Genomic DNA, 21,858 nt, shown 5'->3' with positions numbered 1-21,858 from the left:
GAAATAACGCGCCGCATCGCTATGATGTCCAGGAACTGTAAAGTCAGTAGTATCCTTTAATGGAAAACGGTGTCCAGGAATACCGAGTCGAGCCGGTACCACATAGTGGAAATGCAGCATTATAATCCTGCTTAGGTTTCTTCATCTTTTCTCGTATTTGTTTAGGCGTGTCTTACATTTAGCTCTGCCAGCTTGTTGCTTAATTTTAAATAAACTCAATTGTTTAATGTTGCCGATTCGAGTTTGTCTGAATTTCCTCTTCTGCAAATGCCCTCAAAAAGGAGCCTGGACCTTGTCGTCCATCCACTTGTTGTAGCTTCTCGTTTGGTCCATTTTCCAAATTATCAAAAGACAAAGCTTGTGGAAATGAAATTAACAAAATAAAGTTTGCTGCCACACAGTGGCTTAATGGCGGGTGGGTGGAATGTGGAAAGCTGCAAGTGTAGTCCACCAATCAGCGTTCTCCAGCACACAGCCCCACCCCTAAACTTTTTTTTTTTCAGGTAATCTGAAAAGTACTACCTCCCTCTTAGGAACTTCTTTGGGGTAAGTTTGGGGGCAAGGGGAAGATTTTTACCCAGGTAATTTAGGAGGAAACGCACCAGGGTTTTCAAAGTTCCGGGTAAAGCTAAAAGTTCCTGCACTGGAAAATGGTGTAAGGTGAGAAAAATGGTCATTCAACTGTGGACTGACCTTCAAAGATCATCTGAGAATCTTTTCTCCAGATCCAACTGATATAATGAATGTCTAAATGTCCTACTGTTCTCCCTGTAACTGACCTTGTGTTCCTCAGCAGATGTTCGGCAGCTTCTTCACCAGATCCATCCTACTGATCTTCTGTAAAAGTGTCTTGGTCACCTCCACAGCTCCACACTCCTCGTACGTCTGCACCATCAGATCCACCACATCTGTCCTCTCTGCCTTTTCCAACTGGTGGACTGGAATTGGATGGATGTCATCCACCACTTGATGATGGAGGTGCCACTTGAAGGTCTTAAAATCCTTTCCTCCCAGTTCGTCCAGGATGTGCAGAAGAGTTTCAGCCTGAAAGACGGTTTTAAAAACAGGTCAATGTTCAGACAGATGATCAGTTCCACTGGAAAAACTCAGGTTGAATTAATCAACAGTTTATGCAGAAGGTGAAGAGGAGCCAGACTTCTGATGACGTTGTCATAGAAACTCTACTGTGTCTGTTCTGAGTGTTGGTCTCAATCATAGATGAACTGACTCTGTTTATTCTGCTGTTTGTCTTGAAGTTTGTCGACTCTGACAGGAACGGAGATGGATTCAGAACGTGTCTTCACAATGAAGCCAGTGTTCTAGTATTTCCAAACTGTTAGTATATGCATCATAGTCAAGCACCAGTGAGTGTCACAGCCTCTATCCACCATAAAACTAATGTCGTGTTTCCACTACATGGAACCGGCTCGACTCGACTTGACTCGACTCAGGTACCAGGTCTTATTCCAGACCGTTTCCATTCCAGGATACTACCCACTTTCCAGTACCTGGTCATCATAGCGATGGAGCGCCTTACTTCCGTGTCGTCTGCTCACAGTTGCTGATAAACTCACTCATTGCGTTTTGTCTCATCAAACTCGTGCAGAATGTTTGCGTCTGAACCTCCTGGACAAACCTTGGTGTAGTTTTACAGACTGTCATCATGTGGAGTCACCTACTGACAGATTTACTGGAAACTTCTGCATCTGTTTTGTAAAAGGGCGGGGCACAGAGACGACTGTCTGACCAATCAGTGGTCTGCAGTGTTTACACAGTGTCACCTTTTAGTATCTGGTCCCCAGTCCTGGAACCCCAGCGGAGGTGATACCAAAAAAGTAGTACCAGGTACCAGATTCCAGGTCTTTTTTTGTAATGGAAATGCAAAAAGGCCGAGTCGAGTCGAGCTGGTACCACGTAGTGGAAACGAGGCATATGATGCCAAAGCCAGGAGAGTGGCTCCAGTTAATGTGTTACTTTTTACTGAGAAAACAGCTTTTTGTTCCCATTAATATAAATACAGTATATTTTGTATTACAGTCGTAAAGCAAACATTTGATGTGTCTCGACAGAGCTGTCGAAGTGATCAGTCTTTATTTCTACGGATGTACGTGGACTGTTGTGGCTCTGTATTTGAACTAAATCAGACTGGATTTCAGGTGGAAAAGATCCTCATCCAGGTCCTGGTTTTGCTTAAAGTAAACAGGGTGGGACTTGTATAAGTGGATGAAGTAAACATGGATAAAAAAAGTATTTCAATATGATATGTATTACCACATGAAAGGAGTTTTTTTTTTTTGCCGTGTTTGTCAAGTTTGTCTAGATCAGGGGTGGTCAACCCTGGTCCTGCAGAGTCACTATCCTGCATGTTTTAGATGTTTTCCTCTTCCAACATACCTGATGGTCATTCCGTCTTCTGCAGAACTGATGATAGGTTTATCATTTGAATCAGGTGTGTTGGAAGAGGGATACATCTAAAACATGCAGGATAGTGGCTCTGCAGGACCAGGGTGGCCACCCCTGGTCTAGATGAAAATCTACAGAGGAGGTCATTAAAGTGGGTTTTGCAGATTTATCAGATTTGTGAATAAATTCCAGCATTTATGTAAAAATCAGGATTTCGTACAAGGAGCTGCTCATTGTAGTGAAATAAACCCAGACAGTGGATGCAGGACCCGACATAAAGCAGAGGTTCATTGACTATAATGATCGATTTGCTGTATATTATCCTTAAATTGAACACATGATGAACAAAGTTAAACTGAACTGTAGACGTGGTGTCCTCTGGTGTGGCATTCTGCACAGCCCCTGGTAGATTTCCTTCAGTTCCAGCAGGACCTGAAAGTGACAACATTGGTTCAGTTCACACCTGGATCTCAGACCTGTGGAGTCCAAAGACAACCACAGTATATTCACACTGAAAACAGGAAATAGTAAAGGTGTTCTTGTATAAAAAAAAAAGCTTCTTATATAAAGTTTGCATTTGTTGCTTTAGAAATGTTGGATTCTGATTATAATTTATTTATGTCAATCCCCTTAATCAGAACATGACGGAGGGCATTGTGCACTGTAAAAAAAAAAAAAAATCTATAATTTAACAAAATGTTCACCGTTTATTTGACAGATTTTTCCTGTATTTTTAAGATACAGGAAAATATCAATGAAATGACACAAATAGACTGTGATTTTACATATCAAATAGAAAATAACATGAAAAAACTGTAACTGTGAATAACCAAAAAATTTCAATTTTTTAAAAAGAATTTTTTTCTTTTTTCACAGAAAAATACAGTTGAAATACATTTGCAAATGCATCATAATTTCACAAACATTTCTTTTGTATTTATGAGATTAAACCGTTAATTTAAAGTTTAATACTGAAAAAAAAAAGAGATAAAATTACTGACAATTAACTGTAAAGGAAGTGTTTGTTCTATAGGTTTAACCAGACTTGTTTGTTCATTGACAAATATCTTGTGTAATTACAGGAGGTTTCAAAACAAAAATGTTGAATAAATGTATTTTTGTGAATGTATAACATGTATAAGCACTGATAAACTGTCCAAATACAGTTTTTATCAGTGGATTGGACAACTGAGTCTCACTGAAAATTATTTATATATATATGTATAGGTAAATTGATTGTTTTAATACATGTAAACATTCTTTATTAAACATTAAAAAGTAAAAAAAAAAAAAAAAAAAAAAAATCATGTAAAGTTATGGCAAAAAAAAAACTGTATTTTAATTATGGAACATTACCATATTTTTATGAGATGGTTATTTTTTGTTATTTAACAGTATTTTTTCAGTGCCCCTGCTGCCAGAATATTGCCCTTTTTTATGTTTTGTTTGTTTGGGGGTTTTTTTTACAGTGTGGGTAGGCCTACATGCTGCCGTGTAAGGATTTCTTTCTGTTAAGTCCAAAATTCGTGAAATAAAAGTTGAGGTCAGGTGAGAAGCACCAAAAACAGATTGCACTGATGGTTCTTTTCTGTTCTCAGGTGAACTGGTGCTGCAGGACAAAGTCTTACCAGCCAGATCTACATCATTCTCCCAGATCTCTGTTTCACGTTGATCTCGAATTGTTAAAGATACTTGGTCAGTGTTTATTGGCAGGCGAATCTGAAATGTTGGGTGATAATTTGGTCCGAAGTCCAGGTCAAACTTTGCTTTCTGAAAACCATCATTAGGTTCAGTAATAAGTAAAGGTAACAACAGCCGATTCAAAGCCTCTGATGACACAATCATTTCTTCGACTCACCTTGGGCTGGACTTTGTGGGCTTCGGGACAGTGAAGGCTGTAACTGTGGTTTTTGATGAGATCACATGTGGCAGCCACCTTGATGTACACATCATTTTGTTGTTTTGCTTCAACCTGAACAAACATTAGAACATTTTTGTCAGCAACTGATACAGCAACAGACTGATTGGACATCACCTCAGTTCTCTTCAGCCTTACAATGAGTCCCAGTTTCACATAAATAGTTTATATATATATATATATATATATATATATATATATATATATATATATTATATATATATATATATATATATATATATATATATCTGTTGACTGCCATGACCAGATGCTTCACTCATGTCAAATGAAGGCAAGTCGTTATCAGATTCAGAACAAGGACAAAGTAGTCTGGACTGTCAGCAGTTGGTAAATTTACAATAATCATATTATCTGAATACAGACAGACACAACAACACCTGATTTAACTCTTAAAGTTCAGTGTTGTGCCTGGTAGGCTGAAAAAGAACCAGTTGAACCAGTGTTGAAGAAAGACTGACTCATATGAAGACCCTTCAGTTCATCCAGAATGTTGCTGGCCATGTACTCACTAGAACCAGTATGACAGACCATATTTGTCCTGTGTTGGCTTCTCTGCTCTGGCTCCATGTAAAAGCTAGGATAGACTTCCAATATTCCTCCTCACTTAGAAAGCCTGTCATGGCCTGGCACTTACAAATAGTTCTTAGGTCCATACAATCCATCTAGAGCACTGCACTGTCCACATGCAGGTGCACTGGTGGTTCCTAGAACCTCCAACAGTAGGACAGGAGCTAGAGCCTTCAGCTGTCAGCTCCTCTACTGTGGAACCACCTCCTGCCTCAGTCTGGGAGGAGACACCCTCTGTACGTTAAAGAGGAGGAAGAAAACGGTCCTTTATGAGAGACTTTATAGTTAGGGCTAGGGATGGGAATCGATAAGAATTTAACGATTCCGATTCCTTATCGATTCTCATTGGGTGAAGGAATTAAAGAGTACAAACAGGTGTGTTTGCATTAACTGTCTTTTATATTTCCATCTGCACAGAAAACAGAACATATACAGTACGAACAAATAATAAGAACAGATGACGCCGGGCCCGGTTTGGGGGGGGGCATACAGTGCCAGTGAAACTCCAGACTCTTTACTAATTCCTCTATTTCCTCATTTCTACTACGTGGAACTGGTTCGACTGTGCTCGTCTCCTGTTGTTGTGCTCCTCATTTCCTTTCCCCTACCTTTGAAAACTTGTATTTGAGGGGGTACGATGTTTGTTTCCTGCACCAGAACCAGAACTGGGCCCAGATGACGGTCTGGTGTTCACTCTGCCGCTAGATTCACAAACACCGCTGAGTAGAGAATCAGATGAATCACATGTGGACGAATGTTTGAACAGAGTTCAACTGGACCTGGTGTGGTCTGTTTAGACCTGGTGTGGTCTGTTTAGACCTGGTGTGGTCTGTTTAGACCTGGTGTGGTCTGTTTAGACCTGGTGCGGTCTGTTTGGACCTGGTGCGGTCTGTTTGGACCTGGTGCGGTCTGTTTAGACCTGGTGCGGTCTGTTTAGACCTGGTGCGGTCTGTTTAGACCTGGTGCGGTCTGTTTGGACCTGGTGCGGTCTGTTTAGACCTGGTGCGGTCTGTTTAGACCTGGTGCGGTCTGTTTGGACCTGGTGTGGTCTGTTTAGACCTGGTGTGGTCTGTTTGGACCTGGTGTGGTCTGTTTAGACCTGGTGTGGTCTGTTTAGACCTGGTGTGGTCTGTTTGGACCTGGTGTGGTCTGTTTGGACCTGGTGTGGTCTGTTTAGACCTGGTGTGGTCTGTTTGGACCTGGTGTGGTCTGTTTAGACCTGGTGTGGTCTGTTTGGACCTGGTGTGGTCTGTTTGGACCTGGTGTGGTCTGTTTGGACCTGGTGTGGTCTGTGTGGACCGTTTCTACCTCAACTCCATGTTGTCTTCATTCTGACCAAAACAATGCAGCGTACGCATGATGTCATCGCGCATGCGCAATGAAGGCGGAATCGATAAGCAGAATGGTTAAGCAGGCAGGCAAATGATTCCAAAGAATCAAGCTGCTGGGATCCGGTTCTCAGAAAGAACCGGTTCTCGATGCCCATGCCTACACATGACCGTCATAGGTGGATGTTTGTTCAAACTACCTGAGACTATTTACTGTTGCTGATGTTAAAATAAGATTCAAGCCTAAAAATAAAACAGTTATTAGTTCCATTAACCTTTACCTCGTCTAAAGGGACGTTCCTCGGCAGCAGTAACATATTGAGGTTTTGTCTCTGTGTTCTTGGGTTTGGTGGTGCCAGGAACAGCAGAACTTGGCCACTGACTGCTTTAGTGAACTGAGTAACTGATTCGATAATATGACCGCTAACTGAGATCAGGTTTTGAATCATTTCCAACATCCAGGTGAGGCCAAACAGGGACAGATGTTGGACGTTGATGACCACATGAGTGTCTGTGATCTCCAGAGTGTCAGTGAACTCCATTCCATCATCAGTGATGTGGACGACAGACAGCAGGCTTTTAGAGCGTTGACCTGTAAAAACACACAGCCTTCAGTTTTCACTCACAACCACCTCACCACAGTGTGTGAACAGATGAACCTGAGGATGGAGGGCTTCATGTGTCTGATGAACACGTCCTCTGGCAGATGTCGGCAGGATCACGGTTCAGCTGTTGAACTTTCTTACCGTGCTTCGTCTCGCAGTGCGGGAGGTGGAGCTGCCAAACGGCGTTCTCAGGACACTCGATACTGAACAGCGGCCCTGCAGGCGTCCTGCCGGCTGACTGTAGAAGGAGCTCATCCCATTGGACGGTCCTGTAGATCAGCCCCGCCTCCCGAGCCACAACAAACACCAATCCAGTCCGAGTACAACGGAAGGCACCTGAATGAGGACACCTGAACCTGGGAGACACAGAGCGGTCCTGTTACTGTCCTCTGTCCACGTGGAGGCTGCAGGTTTAACGTCCAATGGAAGTGAACTGTGTCCTGAGTGGAGTGTCTTCAGTCTGTGTTTGTCTCAACATTCAACAACAAAAACAAGACTCTGCTTTAACCCTTTACTCTGATCATTAACCGTGGTTTTAGCTCCGAGTGCTGCAGAAATTATGACAACACAAACAATCTCCATCAGACCTTTTACTTAACCCTCTGGTATCACGTCCTCCAAGGCCCTTACTAAACACCAAGTGTGCGTTTTTCACACACCTGTGGAATAATGTCAAAAATTTTCACACAGTTTGTTTTTAATTCTTTTACACTTTTTTCTATTTCATCAACTTCAGCCATAAATAAAAATACCAAAAACTCAATAATTGTCACATTTTTTAACCCTTTAAATGCCGTGTTTGTAATGGAAACAAACCATTTTTTTTCGATGCAAAAAACACAAAAAAAATTTTTTTTTTTCAATATACTCCATAAAAAGTGGATCACATATTATTAGAATTTTTCATCCTGGCATATGTCAATGATTAACTCCAACACTGGTTAATTTGCATTATTATTTTTGCCGCTAGGTCAAATGTTTAAAAATACTAGCATCTGTCACCAAATGTGTGTAAAATGCACACCTATAAATCAAACTATTAAATATTATATATTGATTTATTTTTCTGCTCTAATTTGATTTTATTTTTGTAAATCCAGCTCAGTCCTAATCATACATATCAAATGTTAGAAATAGTGCATTTTAGGCACACTTGGCAGACAGATGCTAGTCTGGTCATTTCCTTTTGTTTACAATGTGCACATTTAAGTTGGTGGACAGAATTTTAAAGATCATGCAAAAATGAACAACTTTTGAATTCTAACCTTATTTAAATTGTGAAAAATAATATTAAGCTTTTTAACACAAAGTGCAAAGTGTGCCCGGATACCGGAGGGGTAATAATAATAATAATAATAATAATAATAATAATAATAATAATAATGATAATAATAATAATTTTACCCAATATATAATAATAATACATTTTATTTATAGGTGCCTTTCTTGGCACTCAAGGACACCGTACTGTAAAACAGGTGAGTTTAAAAGAAGCAACAAAAAAAGAGTAACAAGTACAAGGTAGGTTAAAAATTGGACAATGCAATTATGGTCATAAAGGGAAAGCGGTCCTAAACAGATGGGTTTGAGTTTGGGTTTGAAGAGAGGGAGTGAAGTGGTATTTCTGAGCTCCGGTGGCAGGAGTTCCAGAGTTGGGGAGCAATGTACAGTTTACTGATAAATGTAGGTACTGTGGTGCCTTTAACCCTTTCATGCATAGTGGTCACTCCAGTGGTCACTCCAGTGGTCATTCCAGTGGACAGTTCTTCAGCTGTTCTCTTGTATATTCATGGCTTTTGTTGTTTCAGTTCCATATCAGCCAACACAGTGGACACTTATGCACCATCCCATAATACTACACTGACATTCAGACCATTACCGTACTGTTGCTGCTCTTCATAAACCTGATCTGCACTAACATGTTTTAGTGTAAATCAGTTGCTGATTGTTATTAGACTGTAATTAACAGTTTTCTTATACAAAATGTTTTTTTTTTTTGCATATTATCTCCATGAAGTGAGTAACAACTAATATTAGAGTATGTTAAAATGTGAGAAAATGGCATTAAAGATGTGCTTATTTCATAGTTTTCATACAGAACATCAATTTCTAATGATGGGCTATAAATAAATGTTTCCTTACTTAAAAAATTAAACGTGTGGTGTCCAGCTAAGTGGACATTTTTGTAACTCAATGAAAAATAGGTTCATAAACAAATTTAAATTGCATTGTTTTTTTCATGCCTAAAAAGGAATAAAATTACTCAAGAAAAAAATATTGACTAAGGTTCTCATAATTCATGCATGAAAGGGTTAAAGTCAGAGGAACAAAGTGTATTTGTGGACATGATGTGAATGAGCAGCTGCTGCAGGATGAACACTATAAACATGCATGAGTGTTGACAGCATTAGCAGTGACAGAGTGAACCTGGTACCTGTATGAAATGAGTCCAGACTCAGATGATAGTTCAGGTGTGAACTCCTAGAATTGACAAAAGTCCAGTATTAGATACAGGAATGTACTTGTTACTTTCATATTACTGGAACATTATATATTACATTTAAAGGTGCGGGACACTTTCGTGACCAGTGTTTCCTCAGATCTGTCCATCTTCAGTCCTATCTTCAGTTTCATGAATGTGTTCGTCTGTCTGTCGTTCCTCAGCTGAATCTCTGTCATTACAGTGAACGGTTTCTTAGTTCCATCCACCACAAACAAAACCATGTGTTTACAAACAGACAGAACTCGGCCATCTGAGGAATTTTGTCACGACATGCATTGTGGGAAAGGGAGGTTCGCGCAGTCACCTGACAGCAGTAGCACAACCATGTGGTATTATATAGATGAAACCAGGGATGTAATGATAACTGGTATAATGATAAACTGTGGTAAAATGTCCGACGGTTAGTATTACCGTTTAAATTGTAATTATTATGATAACTGTGTTCGATTCCCGCACCTAGAAAACTCACAGTACTGTTCATTTCCTGCAGAAGCAGCTCCACTCAGGTGTGTGTGCACTTTGGAAGGTTTGGCCTCTGAAAACACGCTGAAGAACCCTGCAGGACAGACCTGCACAGGGTCAGGGTCAGGGGCTCCAGCACGGACCTGGTCCGTCTGACTGCGGGTCGGTCCGAACAAGCACGCACACGGACTCAGTCCGTCCGAGCGAGTGAGCGGACAGACCCGGTCCGCACTAGTGTGACCCCCTCCCCAGCCCCCACTGCTTCAGATCCTCCCCCACACTGAAACTGTCTGAGTTCAGACACTGAGGACAAACTCCTGTCAGTTCAAATGAGTGGACAACTGGACACACACACACACACACACACACACACACACACACAATGAGAAGAAACCAGAGAGGAGGAGTTAGGAACTGAAGGAACCGACACTGGACAAACACTGACTGACCACCACAGCAACTGGACCAGAGGACACTGACCATGACTGGATCACTGACCAGGACTCAACCATTGACCAGGACTCAACCACTGACCAGGACTGGACCACTGACCAGGACTCAACCACTGACCAGGACTGGACCACTGACCAGGACTCAACCACTGACCAGGACTGGACCACTGACCAGGACTGGACCACTGAGCAGGACCGGACCACTGACCAGGACTCAACCATTGACCAGGACTCAACCACTGACCAGGACTGGACCACTGACCAGGACTCAACCAATGACCAGGACTGGACCACTGACCAGGACTCAACCATTGACCAGGACTCAACTACTGACCAGGACTGGACCACTGACCAGGACTCAACCACTGACCAGGACTGGACCACTGACCAGGACTCAACCATTGACCAGGACTCAACCACTGACCAGGACTGGACCACTGACCAGGACTCAACCACTGACCAGGACTGGACCACTGACCAGGACTCAACCACTGACCAGGACTGGACCACTGACCAGGACTGGACCACTGAGCAGGACCGGACCACTGACCAGGACTCAACCATTGACCAGGACTCAACCACTGACCAGGACTGGACCACTGACCAGGACTCAACCATTGACCAGGACTGGACCACTGACCAGGACTCAACCACTGACCAGGACTCAACCACTGACCAGGACTGGACCACTGACCAGGACTCAACCATTGACCAGGACTGGACCACTGACCAGGACTCAACCACTGACCAGGACTGGACCACTGACCAGGACTGGACCACTGAGCAGGACTCAACCACTGACCAGGACTGGACCACTGAGCAGGACCGGACCACTGACCAGGACTCAACCATTGACCAGGACTCAACCACTGACCAGGACTCAACCACTGACCAGAACTGGACCACTGACCAGGACTGGACCACTGAGCAGGACCGGACCACTGACCAGGACTCAACCACTGACCAGGACTGGACCACTGAGCAGGACTCAACCGCTGACCAGGACTCAACCACTGACCACAACTGGACCACTGACCAGGACTGAACCACTGACCAGGACTGGACCACTGACCAGGACTCAACCATTGACCAGGACTCAACCAATGACCAGGACTGGACCACTGACCAGGACTGGACCACTGACCAGGACTCAACCACCGACCCTGTTCTATATCGTCTTCATTTCAAAATTCTTCTGCTAACTTTCCGGGCTCTACATGGCCAGGCCCCTGCATACATTGCTTCCCTGATCCAGCCCTACAGCTCGACTCGTAGCTTGAGGTCTTCAGGACAGCACCTGCTGATGGTTCCACACACCTGCTGATGGTTCCACACACCTGCTGATGGTTCCACACACCTGCTGATGGTTCCACACACCTGCTGATGGTTCCACACACCTGCTGATGGTTCCACAGACCTGCTGATGGTTCCACACACCTGCTTTAGCACACGCGGTGACAGGTCTGTTAAAGCTGTGGACCACGTCTATGGAATGACCTGCCTCTACACCTACGGTCCATGGACTCTGTACAGAGCTTTAAGAAACACCTCCAAACCCTCCTGTTCAAAAAGGCTTTTTAGTCTCCCACCTGACCCAGGACCACCACAAACTGATTACACTCTATGTATTCATCATAAAGTACTCCATGTCTGCCCCCCCCCCCCCCCCCCCCCAGTCTCTCTATATCTCTATCGCTCTCTCTTTTCTCCTCCTTTACTCTCTCTCTCTCTCTTTAACCCCACTGGTCCAGGCAGACGTCCATCCTTCAGGAGTCTGGCTCTGCTCCAGGTTTCTGCTGTTAAAGGGAACTTTTTCCTTCCACTGTCACCAATCACAAGTGTTTGCTCCTGGAGGATTCTGTTGGGTCTGGAAACTGGATTTGATTCTGATTTGAACTGATAAAGCACTTTGTGACTCTGTCTGTGAAAAGTGCTCTAGAAATAAAATTTACTTTACTTATTTACTTACTTACTGACCAGGGATGAACCACTGACCAGGACTGAACCACTGACCAGGACTGAACCACTGACCAGGACTGAACCACTGACCAGGACTGAACCACTGACCAGTCTGGATCAGATGATCCTAACATGTTTTAAATCCTCATTCTTTCAGAATATTTACATTTGTTCATTAAACAGTTCAGTTAAATCTGACTGTTTGTGTGTACTATAGTGCATATGTGTGTACTATAGTGTATATGTGTGTACTATAGTGTATATGTGTGTACTATAGTGTATATGTGTGTACTATAGTGTATATGTGTGTACTATAGTGCATATGTGTGTACTATAGTGTATATGTGTGTACTATAGTGTATATGTGTGTACTATAGTGCATATGTGTGTACTATAGTGTATATGTGTGTACTATAGTGCATATGTGTGTACTATAGTGCATATGTGTGTACTATAGTGCATATGTGTGTACTATAGTGTATATGTGTGTACTATACTGTATATGTGTGTACTATAGTGTATATGTGTGTACTATAGTGTATATGTGTGTATAATAGTGTATATGTGTGTACTATAGTGCATATGTGTGTACTATAGTGCATATGTGTGTACTATAGTGTATATGTGTGTACTATAGTGTATATGTGTGTATAATAGTGTATATGTGTGTACTATAGTGTATATGTGTGTACTATAGTGTATATGTGTGTACTATAGTGCATATGTGTGTACAATAGTGTATATGTGTGTACTATAGTGTATATGTGTGTACTATAGTGCATATGTGTGTACTATAGTGTATATGTGTGTACTATAGTGTATATGTGTGTACTATAGTGTATATGTGTGTACTATAGTGTATATGTGTGTACTATAGTGCATATGTGTGTACTATAGTGTATATGTGTGTACTATAGTGCATATGTGTGTACTATAGTGCATATGTGTGTACTATAGTGCATATGTGTGTACTATACTGTATATGTGTGTACTATAGTGTATATGTGTGTACTATAGTGTATATGTGTGTATAATAGTGTATATGTGTGTACTATAGTGCATATGTGTGTACTATAGTGCATATGTGTGTACTATAGTGTATATGTGTGTACTATAGTGTATATGTGTGTATAATAGTGTATATGTGTGTACTATAGTGTATATGTGTGTACTATAGTGTATATGTGTGTACTATAGTGCATATGTGTGTACAATAGTGTATATGTGTGTACTATAGTGTATATGTGTGTACTATAGTGCATATGTGTGTACTATAGTGTATATGTGTGTACTATAGTGTATATGTGTGTACTATAGTGCATATGTGTGTACTATAGTGTATATGTGTGTACTATAGTGTATATGTGTGTACTATAGTGTATATGTGTGTATAATAGTGTATATGTGTGTACTATAGTGTATATGTGTGTACTATAGTGCATATGTGTGTACTATAGTGCATATGTGTGTACTATAGTGTATATGTGTGTACAATAGTGTATATGTGTGTACTATAGTGTATATGTGTGTACTATAGTGCATGTGTGTACTATAGTGTATATGTGTGTACTATAGTGTATATGTGTGTACAATAGTGTATATGTGTGTACTATAGTGTATATGTGTGTACTATAGTGTATACGTGTGTATAATAGTGTATATGTGTTTAATAGTGTATATGTGTGTACAATAGTGTATATGTGTGTACTATAGTGTATATGTGTGTACTATAGTGTATATGTGTGTATATGTGTGTACTATAGTGCATATGTGTGTACTATAGTGTATACGTGTGTATAATAGTGTATATGTGTTTAATAGTGTATATGTGTGTATATGTGTGTACTATAGTGCATATGTGTGTACTATAGTGCATATGTGTGTACTATAGTGTATATGTGTGTATAATAGTGTATATGTGTTTAATAGTGTATATGTGTGTATATGTGTGTACTATAGTGCATATGTGTGTACTATAGTGTATACGTGTGTATAATAGTGTATATGTGTTTAATAGTGTATATGTGTGTATATGTGTGTACTATAGTGCATATGTGTGTACTATAGTGTATACGTGTGTATAATAGTGTATATGTGTTTAATAGTGTATATGTGTGTATATGTGTGTACTATAGTGCATATGTGTGTACTATAGTGCATATGTGTGTACTATAGTGTATATGTGTGTATAATAGTGTATATGTGTTTAATAGTGTATATGTGTGTATATGTGTGTACTATAGTGCATATGTGTGTACTATAGTGTATACGTGTGTATAATAGTGTATATGTGTTTAATAGTGTATATGTGTGTATATGTGTGTACTATAGTGTATATGTGTGTACTATAGTGCATATGTGTGTACTATAGTGTATATGTGTGTATAATAGTGTATATGTGTGTACAATAGTGTATATGTGTGTATAATAGTTTTTATTGTATAGTATTACCATGTCTCCTGAAGACACTCGGCCAGTTGATGCCCTTTTTAACTGTATTTTAAATATTAAAACCTGGATGGCAGAAAACTTCTTACAGCTCAACCAGGGCAAAACTGAAGTTTTAGTTATCGGTCCTGAGGCTACGAGAGAGAAATACTTACCAAAACTACAAGCATACTCTTTTAACCCATCTGAACAAGTAAAAAACCTGGGCGTTATCTTTGACTCTGAGCTCACTTTCATCCCACACATTAACCCTTTTGTGCATAGTGGTCACTACAGTGGACAGCTATTCTACAGCTGTTCTCTTGTATATTCATGGATTTTGTTGTTCTTTTTGCTGTTTTTTTTGTTTTTGTTTTTCTTTACACATATCTTTATTAAAGTTTTAAGACACTACATGTCTTTTCTGACACGAATTGGTAACATTATGTTGATCTCTCCTGAGGATAAACCCCCAGAATCACAAGCCTTCCCCACAGTTTTCACACAATTTATCAGTAAATACATGTTTCTGTGTGTCAAAAATTAAACGTGTGGTGTCCAGCTTAGTGGATATTTTTGCAATTTCATGAAAAATAGATTCATAAGAATTTTTTTGTCATCATTACTTTTTTAATGTATTTTCACTTTTATTTTTTTTTTTTTATTATTTTTATTTTTTTATTTTTCAGAAGAAAATTTTTTATCACATTGTTTTTTTCATGCCTAAAGAGGAATAAAAACACTCAGGAAAAAAAAAAAAAAATTGATTAAGGTTCTCATAATTCGTGCATGAAAGGGTTAAATCTATTGTAAAAACAGGTTTTTATCATCTTCAGAACATAGCCAGAGTCCGTCCAGTTCTCTCTCGAGCCAACACGGAGATGCTGATGCATGCTTTTATTTCCAGTAGGATTGACTACTGGAATGCCCTGCTTTCTGGTCTTCCCAAAGACAGAATCTCACAACTCCAACTTCTTCAAAATTCAGCCGCTCGAGTGCTGACAAAGACCAGAAGGCGGGCTCACATTACACCGGTTTTAAAATCACTGCATTGGCTCCCCATGTGTTTCAGGATTGATTTTAAGGTCCTTTTAATAGTCTTTAAATGTCTTAATGGTCTTGCACCTTCTTATCTTTTAGACTTGCTTTTACCTTATGAACCCTGGGGGACCCTGAGCTCCTCTGGCACCGGCCTTTGAACAGTTCCAAAAGCTAACACAAAAACCCATGGCCAGGCAGCTTTTCAGCATTCTGCTCCTGGACTATGGAACAGCCTGAAGGGAACCTCAGACCGCAGAGAATGGAGACACTTTTAAAACCAGCCTCAAGACCCACCTTTTTAATTTGGCTTTTAACTGATGCTTCTGTTTTATCTACTCAAAGGTTTTATAGTTATATTTAATATGTATGTCTTAAGATTCTTTTAACCAGTGCTTCTGTTTTATCATTTTAATGTTTAATATTTTTATTATTTTCATATATGTCTTAAATTTAGCTTCTTTTAATCAATTCTTTTATATCTTTTTAATGTTTCTTATTCTCCAGTGTTTCATCAGAGGGAGCCCTCCATGCTGGTGGGGGGGCTGTGGACTCCGGGGGCTGTGGCGCCTTCTCTCACTGAGGTCCACTCCTTTCTGGTAGGTGGGGGTCCCAGTTGGCCCTCTCCCACTGGTTGGGATGCGGGGCTGTGTTGCTGGTGCCTGGTTGCCGGGGTCGGCGGCTGCATCCTGGTGCAGATGGCTCCCTGAGACAGCGCCTCCTCTTTTACTTTTACTTGTACATTTTTGTTCTGGTCTTCCCGTGCTCAGCCTGTCTTCTTAAGTATGTGTGAGCTTGTGGGTTTGCATGTATATATGTGTGTGTGTGTGTGTGTGTGTGTGTGTGTGTGTGTGTGTGTGTGTGTGTGTGTGTGTGTGTGCGGGTGAGTGGGTGGGTGTGGGTGGGTGTGGGTGGGGGGCGGTACTGATTTTTAAACTGATATGTAAAGCACTTTGTGCTACAGTTTTTAATGTATGAAAAGTGCTATATAAATAAAGATTATTATTATTATTATACTGTATATGTGTGTACAATAGTGTATATGTGTGTACTATAGTGTATATGTGTGTATAATAGTGTATATGTGTGTACTATAGTGTATATGTGTGTACAATAGTGTATATGTGTGTACTATAGTGTATATGTGTGTATAATAGTGTATATGTGTGTACAATAGTGTATATGTGTGTACTATAGTGTATACGTGTGTATAATAGTGTATATGTGTTTAATAGTGTATATGTGTGTACAATAGTGTATATGTGTGTACTATAGTGTATATGTGTGTACTATAGTGTATACGTGTGTATAATAGTGTATATGTGTTTAATAGTGTATATGTGTGTACAATAGTGTATATGTGTGTACTATAGTGTATATGTGTGTACTATAGTGTATACGTGTGTATAATAGTGTATATGTGTTTAATAGTGTATATGTGTGTATATGTGTGTACAATAGTGTATATGTGTGTACTATAGTGTATACGTGTGTATAATAGTGTATATGTGTACAATAGTGTATATGTGTGTACTATAGTGTATATGTGTGTACTATAGTGTATACGTGTGTATAATAGTGTATATGTGTTTAATAGTGTATATGTGTGTATATGTGTGTACAATAGTGTATATGTGTGTACTATAGTGTATATGTGTGTACAATAGTGTATATGTGTGTACTATAGTGTATATGTGTGTATAATAGTGTATATGTGTGTACTATAGTGTATATGTGTGTACAATAGTGTATATGTGTGTACTATAGTGTATATGTGTGTATAATAGTGTATATGTGTGTACAATAGTGTATATGTGTGTATAATAGTGTATATGTGTGTATATGTGTGTACAATAGTGTATATGTGTGTACTATAGTGTATATGTGTGTACTATAGTGTATACGTGTGTACTATAGTGTATACGTGTGTATAATAGTGTATATGTGTTTAATAGTGTATATGTGTGTATAATAGTGTATATGTGTGTACAATAGTGTATATGTGTGTATAATAGTGTATATGTGTTTAATAGTGTATATGTGTGTATATGTGTGTACAATAGTGTATATGTGTGTATAATAGTGTATATGTGTGTATATGTGTGTACAATAGTGTATATGTGTGTACTATAGTGTATATGTGTGTACTATAGTGTATACGTGTGTATAATAGTGTATATGTGTTTAATAGTGTATATGTGTGTATATGTGTGTACAATAGTGTATATGTGTGTACTATAGTGTATACGTGTGTATAATAGTGTATATGTGTTTAATAGTGTATATGTGTGTATAATAGTGTATATGTGTGTACAATAGTGTATATGTGTGTACTATAGTGTATACGTGTGTATAATAGTGTATATGTGTTTAATAGTGTATATGTGTGTATATGTGTGTACAATAGTGTATATGTGTGTACTATAGTGTATATGTGTGTATAATAGTGTATATGTGTTTAATAGTGTATATGTGTGTATATGTGTGTATATGTGTGTACAATAGTGTATATGTGTGTATAATAGTGTATATGTGTGTATATGTGTGTACAATAGTGTATATGTGTGTACTATAGTGTATATGTGTGTACAATAGTGTATATGTGTGTACTATAGTGTATATGTGTGTATAATAGTGTATATGTGTGTACAATAGTGTATATGTTTGTACAATAGTGTATATGTGTGTACTATAGTGTATATGTGTGTACAATAGTGTATATGTGTGTACAATAGTGTATATGTGTGTATAATAGTGTATATGTGTGTACAATAGTGTATATGTGTGTACTATAGTGTATATGTGTGTACAATAGTGTATATGTGTGTACAATAGTGTATATGTGTGTATAATAGTGTATATGTGTTTAATAGTGAATATGTGTGTATATGTGTGTACAATAGTGTATATGTGTGTACTATAGTGTATATGTGTGTATAATAGTGTATATGTGTGTACAATAGTGTATATGTGTGTACAATAGTGTATATGTGTGTACTATAGTGTATATGTGTGTACAATAGTGTATATGTGTGTACAATAGTGTATATGTGTGTACAATAGTGTATATGTGTGTATATGTGTGTACAATAGTGTATATGTGTGTATAATAGTGTATATGTGTGTATATGTGTGTACAATAGTGTATATGTGTGTATAATAGTGTATATGTGTGTATGTGTGTGTGTATGTGTGTGACAGTGTGAATGATCTGATGAGTAAATGTTCAAACTCCACTCTTTTCTGTCCAACTACTTTTTTTTCACACTCAAAAACACCACAGGAATCAATAGGAGAAACTGGATTGATCAGCAGAACTGCTAATGGCTTTGATACTGATCAGCTCCTGTCAGTTCCACCCCTGGTGCACATATGTGTTCTGTCCATCAGGTGACAGCTTTAATGCACATTTGTATGTTTGTTGTTTACATGTCATTACTTGAGTGTTTCTGCCACAGAAAGTACGTTGTGCATGTTACTGTATTAGTTCTTTTTCAAAATACAACTTGGTTATATTATTTCAGTGTGTATTAGTACTTTTTGAACATTTTGAACACATTTCAACAATACCGCGATAATAATGATAACCATGATAATTTTGGTCACAATAACCGTGATATGACATTTTCATATGGTTCCATCCCTAGATGAAACACAAGGCGGAAACAGCTGGAGGAATATGCATAGAAGGAAGGGAGCTCCTGCCGTTTCCGCTTTGTGTCTTTAGCAGCTGCTGCTGTCAGGTGGCTGCACAAGCTTTCGTTTCCCACAATGCACATCGCAACAAAATTCCCAAGATGCCTGAGTTCCCTCCTGGCTCTGTTTGTGAACAAGTGGTTTTGTTTCTGGTGGATGGAACTAAGAAACTGTTCACTGTAATGAAAGAGATTCAGGTGAGTAATGACAGACAGACGAACAGACGAATGAAACGGAGGATATGACTGAGGACGGACAGATCTGAGGAAACACTAGTCATGAAAGTCTCCCGCAGCTATAATATAAACAGCAGATTTGCTTTTTTCTATTTCATGTTTAACTCTTGAATGTTTCTGCCTGTCTTTATGCACTTCGTCTTTCACATTTTGCTGTTGTAAACACTACAGTTTCCCCGTGGTGGGACCACTAAAGTCAGATCTTACCCTATTAGTTCTGTTCACATGCACTATTTGGTCCCGGTTCAGGACTTGACTGTGATTGGTCCCAGTGGTTGACATTTCTGTGGGTGTACCTCCCAGTTGGACGGTCCATCCTGAGCCTCTGTGCAGACCAGCTGCTGCTTCTGTGGATCTGCAGGATTCATGCCAGGGTCTGGGTCCACACAGACCTGTTCCATGTCCTCCAACACCTTCGGCTCTGAGACTGACGTGGACGGATCTGGAGGGTGATGAGAACCAGCAGACGTTACACTGACATGTGGACGTTCTTTCAGCCCAGTGGGTTCAGACCAAGGTTATTATCGTTAACGAAAACTAACGAAATGACCAAAACTAGAATTGAAAAAACATTTTCATTAACTGAAATAAACTAGAAGCACTCGGAGAGCGCAGACCTCCGCCAAGGCTGATCAGTGGGCCTCCCCGTGGGCCCCCCCACCCCCGATCACCACCAAAATTTAATCATTTCTTCCTTATCCCATTTCCAACAAACCCTGAAAATTTCATCCAAATCTGTCCATAACTTTTTGAGTTATGTTGCACACTAACACACAGACAAACAAACAAACAGACAGACAAACAAACAAACAAACCCTGGCAAAAACATAACCTCCTTGGCGGAGGTAATAAAAACTGTAATTCAAAGAAAAAACCATAACTAACTGAAACTGTATTGTGTGTTTACTAAACTAACTAAAACGGATAAAAATTCTGGATCAAATTCCCTTGGTTTTGGTCTTTGTCAATGTCAGATTGATGTTCAATGGATTTCTTTGTCTCTCTCAGTTTTCTGTGCTGTCTCCATACGACACTTTTTGCTCCGTCACTTGTGTTCACTTGTGGTTTCCAGTCGTCTTCTGGTCCCCACTCTACCTGGAAACATGGAGACTAAAGCAGCAGAGTCCTGTCTGGGATTGATTTGAATAGGAGCACAGAGAAGAAGAGAAAAGAGACCACTGAACTACAACTGAACTACAACTGAACTACAACTAAACTACAACTGAACTACAACTGAACTACAACTGAACTACAACTGAACTACAACTAAGCATTTAGAAAAAAATGAACACTAACAAAAACTATCAAACCTGCTCTAAAAATGAATTAAAATGAACTTAATTAGAGAAAAAAAAAAGTCAAAACTAAATAAAACTAAACTAGAATGAACTAGAAGCACTCGGAGAGCACAGACCTCTGCCAAGGCAGATCAGTGGGCCTCCGTGGCCCCCCCACCCCAATCACCACCAAAATTTCCTCATTTGTTCCTTATGCCAGTATCAACATTTACTGAAATTTTCATCCAAATCCGTCCATAACTTTTTGAGTTATCTTGCACACAGACAGACAGACAGACAGACAAACCAACGCCGACAAAAGCAGAACCTTCTTGGTGAAGGTACAAATCCAAAACTATTAGAACCTTGGTTCAGACACAAACCGAACATGAACCATCATCATCCACTGACATTATTTCATTCATGTGATTTGTTCTTTTCAAGGAAATGATGTAAAGTTCACTTTCATCATCCCTGCAGAAAAATGTCCTGTCTGGATTAATCCAAGAACAACGAGGAGCAGTGGGGACATCCAGGACCGACTCCGCATCTGAACCAGAACCTCAGTCCAGGACACTGAGAGGAGAGTTAACCTAGCATAGGTTTTTGACCATGGGGAAAACCAAATGACCTGAAGACGCCTGCACAGCATGAGGAGAACATGCAAACCCAGAGCCAAGCCCTGGTCCAACCGGGTCTGATATTCACCAGCTCATCGGTGCACCAGGCCTCCAAACCAACACCTTTGAGTTCAGTTCCATTAGAACCTGTTCCTATACTCACATTGCTGTTGTCTGTCAGCTGTAGATCTGTTCGGTCCATCTCTATAGAAATAAACACAAATACAGCTGTTATCTGAGCTGTTTTATACACAGTGGAACTAAAGACCCCAAAACATCTGACCGTCTCAAACTGGACTGGGAACTTCAGCTATGTGTAAACTGACAGGAAACAGGAAGACTATAG

General features: G+C 39.8%; 1 protein-coding gene across 1 annotated transcript; it reads right to left on the bottom strand.

The window, feature by feature from the left end:
- Positions 1 to 789: 789 nt before the first annotated feature.
- On the bottom strand, positions 790 to 21,743 carry LOC115416481 (NACHT, LRR and PYD domains-containing protein 1b allele 2-like). Its single transcript, XM_030130257.1, has 10 exons — positions 21,676 to 21,743; positions 19,912 to 20,057; positions 9,277 to 9,323; positions 6,984 to 7,198; positions 6,860 to 6,869; positions 6,519 to 6,813; positions 4,262 to 4,375; positions 4,032 to 4,173; positions 2,765 to 2,835; positions 790 to 1,044 (listed from the first exon to the last, which is right to left on the bottom strand). Exons 2-10 carry the CDS (start codon positions 20,014 to 20,016, stop codon positions 790 to 792), a joined length of 1,254 nt encoding a protein of 417 aa, XP_029986117.1. The 5' UTR covers positions 20,017 to 20,057; positions 21,676 to 21,743.
- Positions 21,744 to 21,858: the final 115 nt, after the last annotated feature.

Source organism: Sphaeramia orbicularis, unplaced genomic scaffold (genome assembly GCF_902148855.1).
Source record: "Sphaeramia orbicularis unplaced genomic scaffold, fSphaOr1.1, whole genome shotgun sequence".
Classification (NCBI taxonomy): domain Eukaryota; kingdom Metazoa; phylum Chordata; class Actinopteri; order Kurtiformes; family Apogonidae; genus Sphaeramia; species Sphaeramia orbicularis.
This window is presented reverse-complemented; position numbering and strand designations above follow the sequence as displayed.

What these genes read in the sequence shown, in the direction of transcription:
- LOC115416481 (XM_030130257.1), bottom strand. Translation starts at nt 20,016, where the DNA reads ATGGAACAGGTCTGTGTGGACCCAGACCCTGGCATGAATCCTGCAGAT. An exon ending in CCCACAAAGTCCAGCCCAAG is followed by an intron (nt 4,174 to 4,261) that starts GTGAGTCGAAGA and finishes GATGGTTTTCAG; the next exon opens with AAAGCAAAGTTTGACCTGGA. An exon ending in GAATGATGTAGATCTGGCTG is followed by an intron (nt 2,836 to 4,031) that starts GTAAGACTTTGT and finishes TGTCACTTTCAG; the next exon opens with GTCCTGCTGGAACTGAAGGA.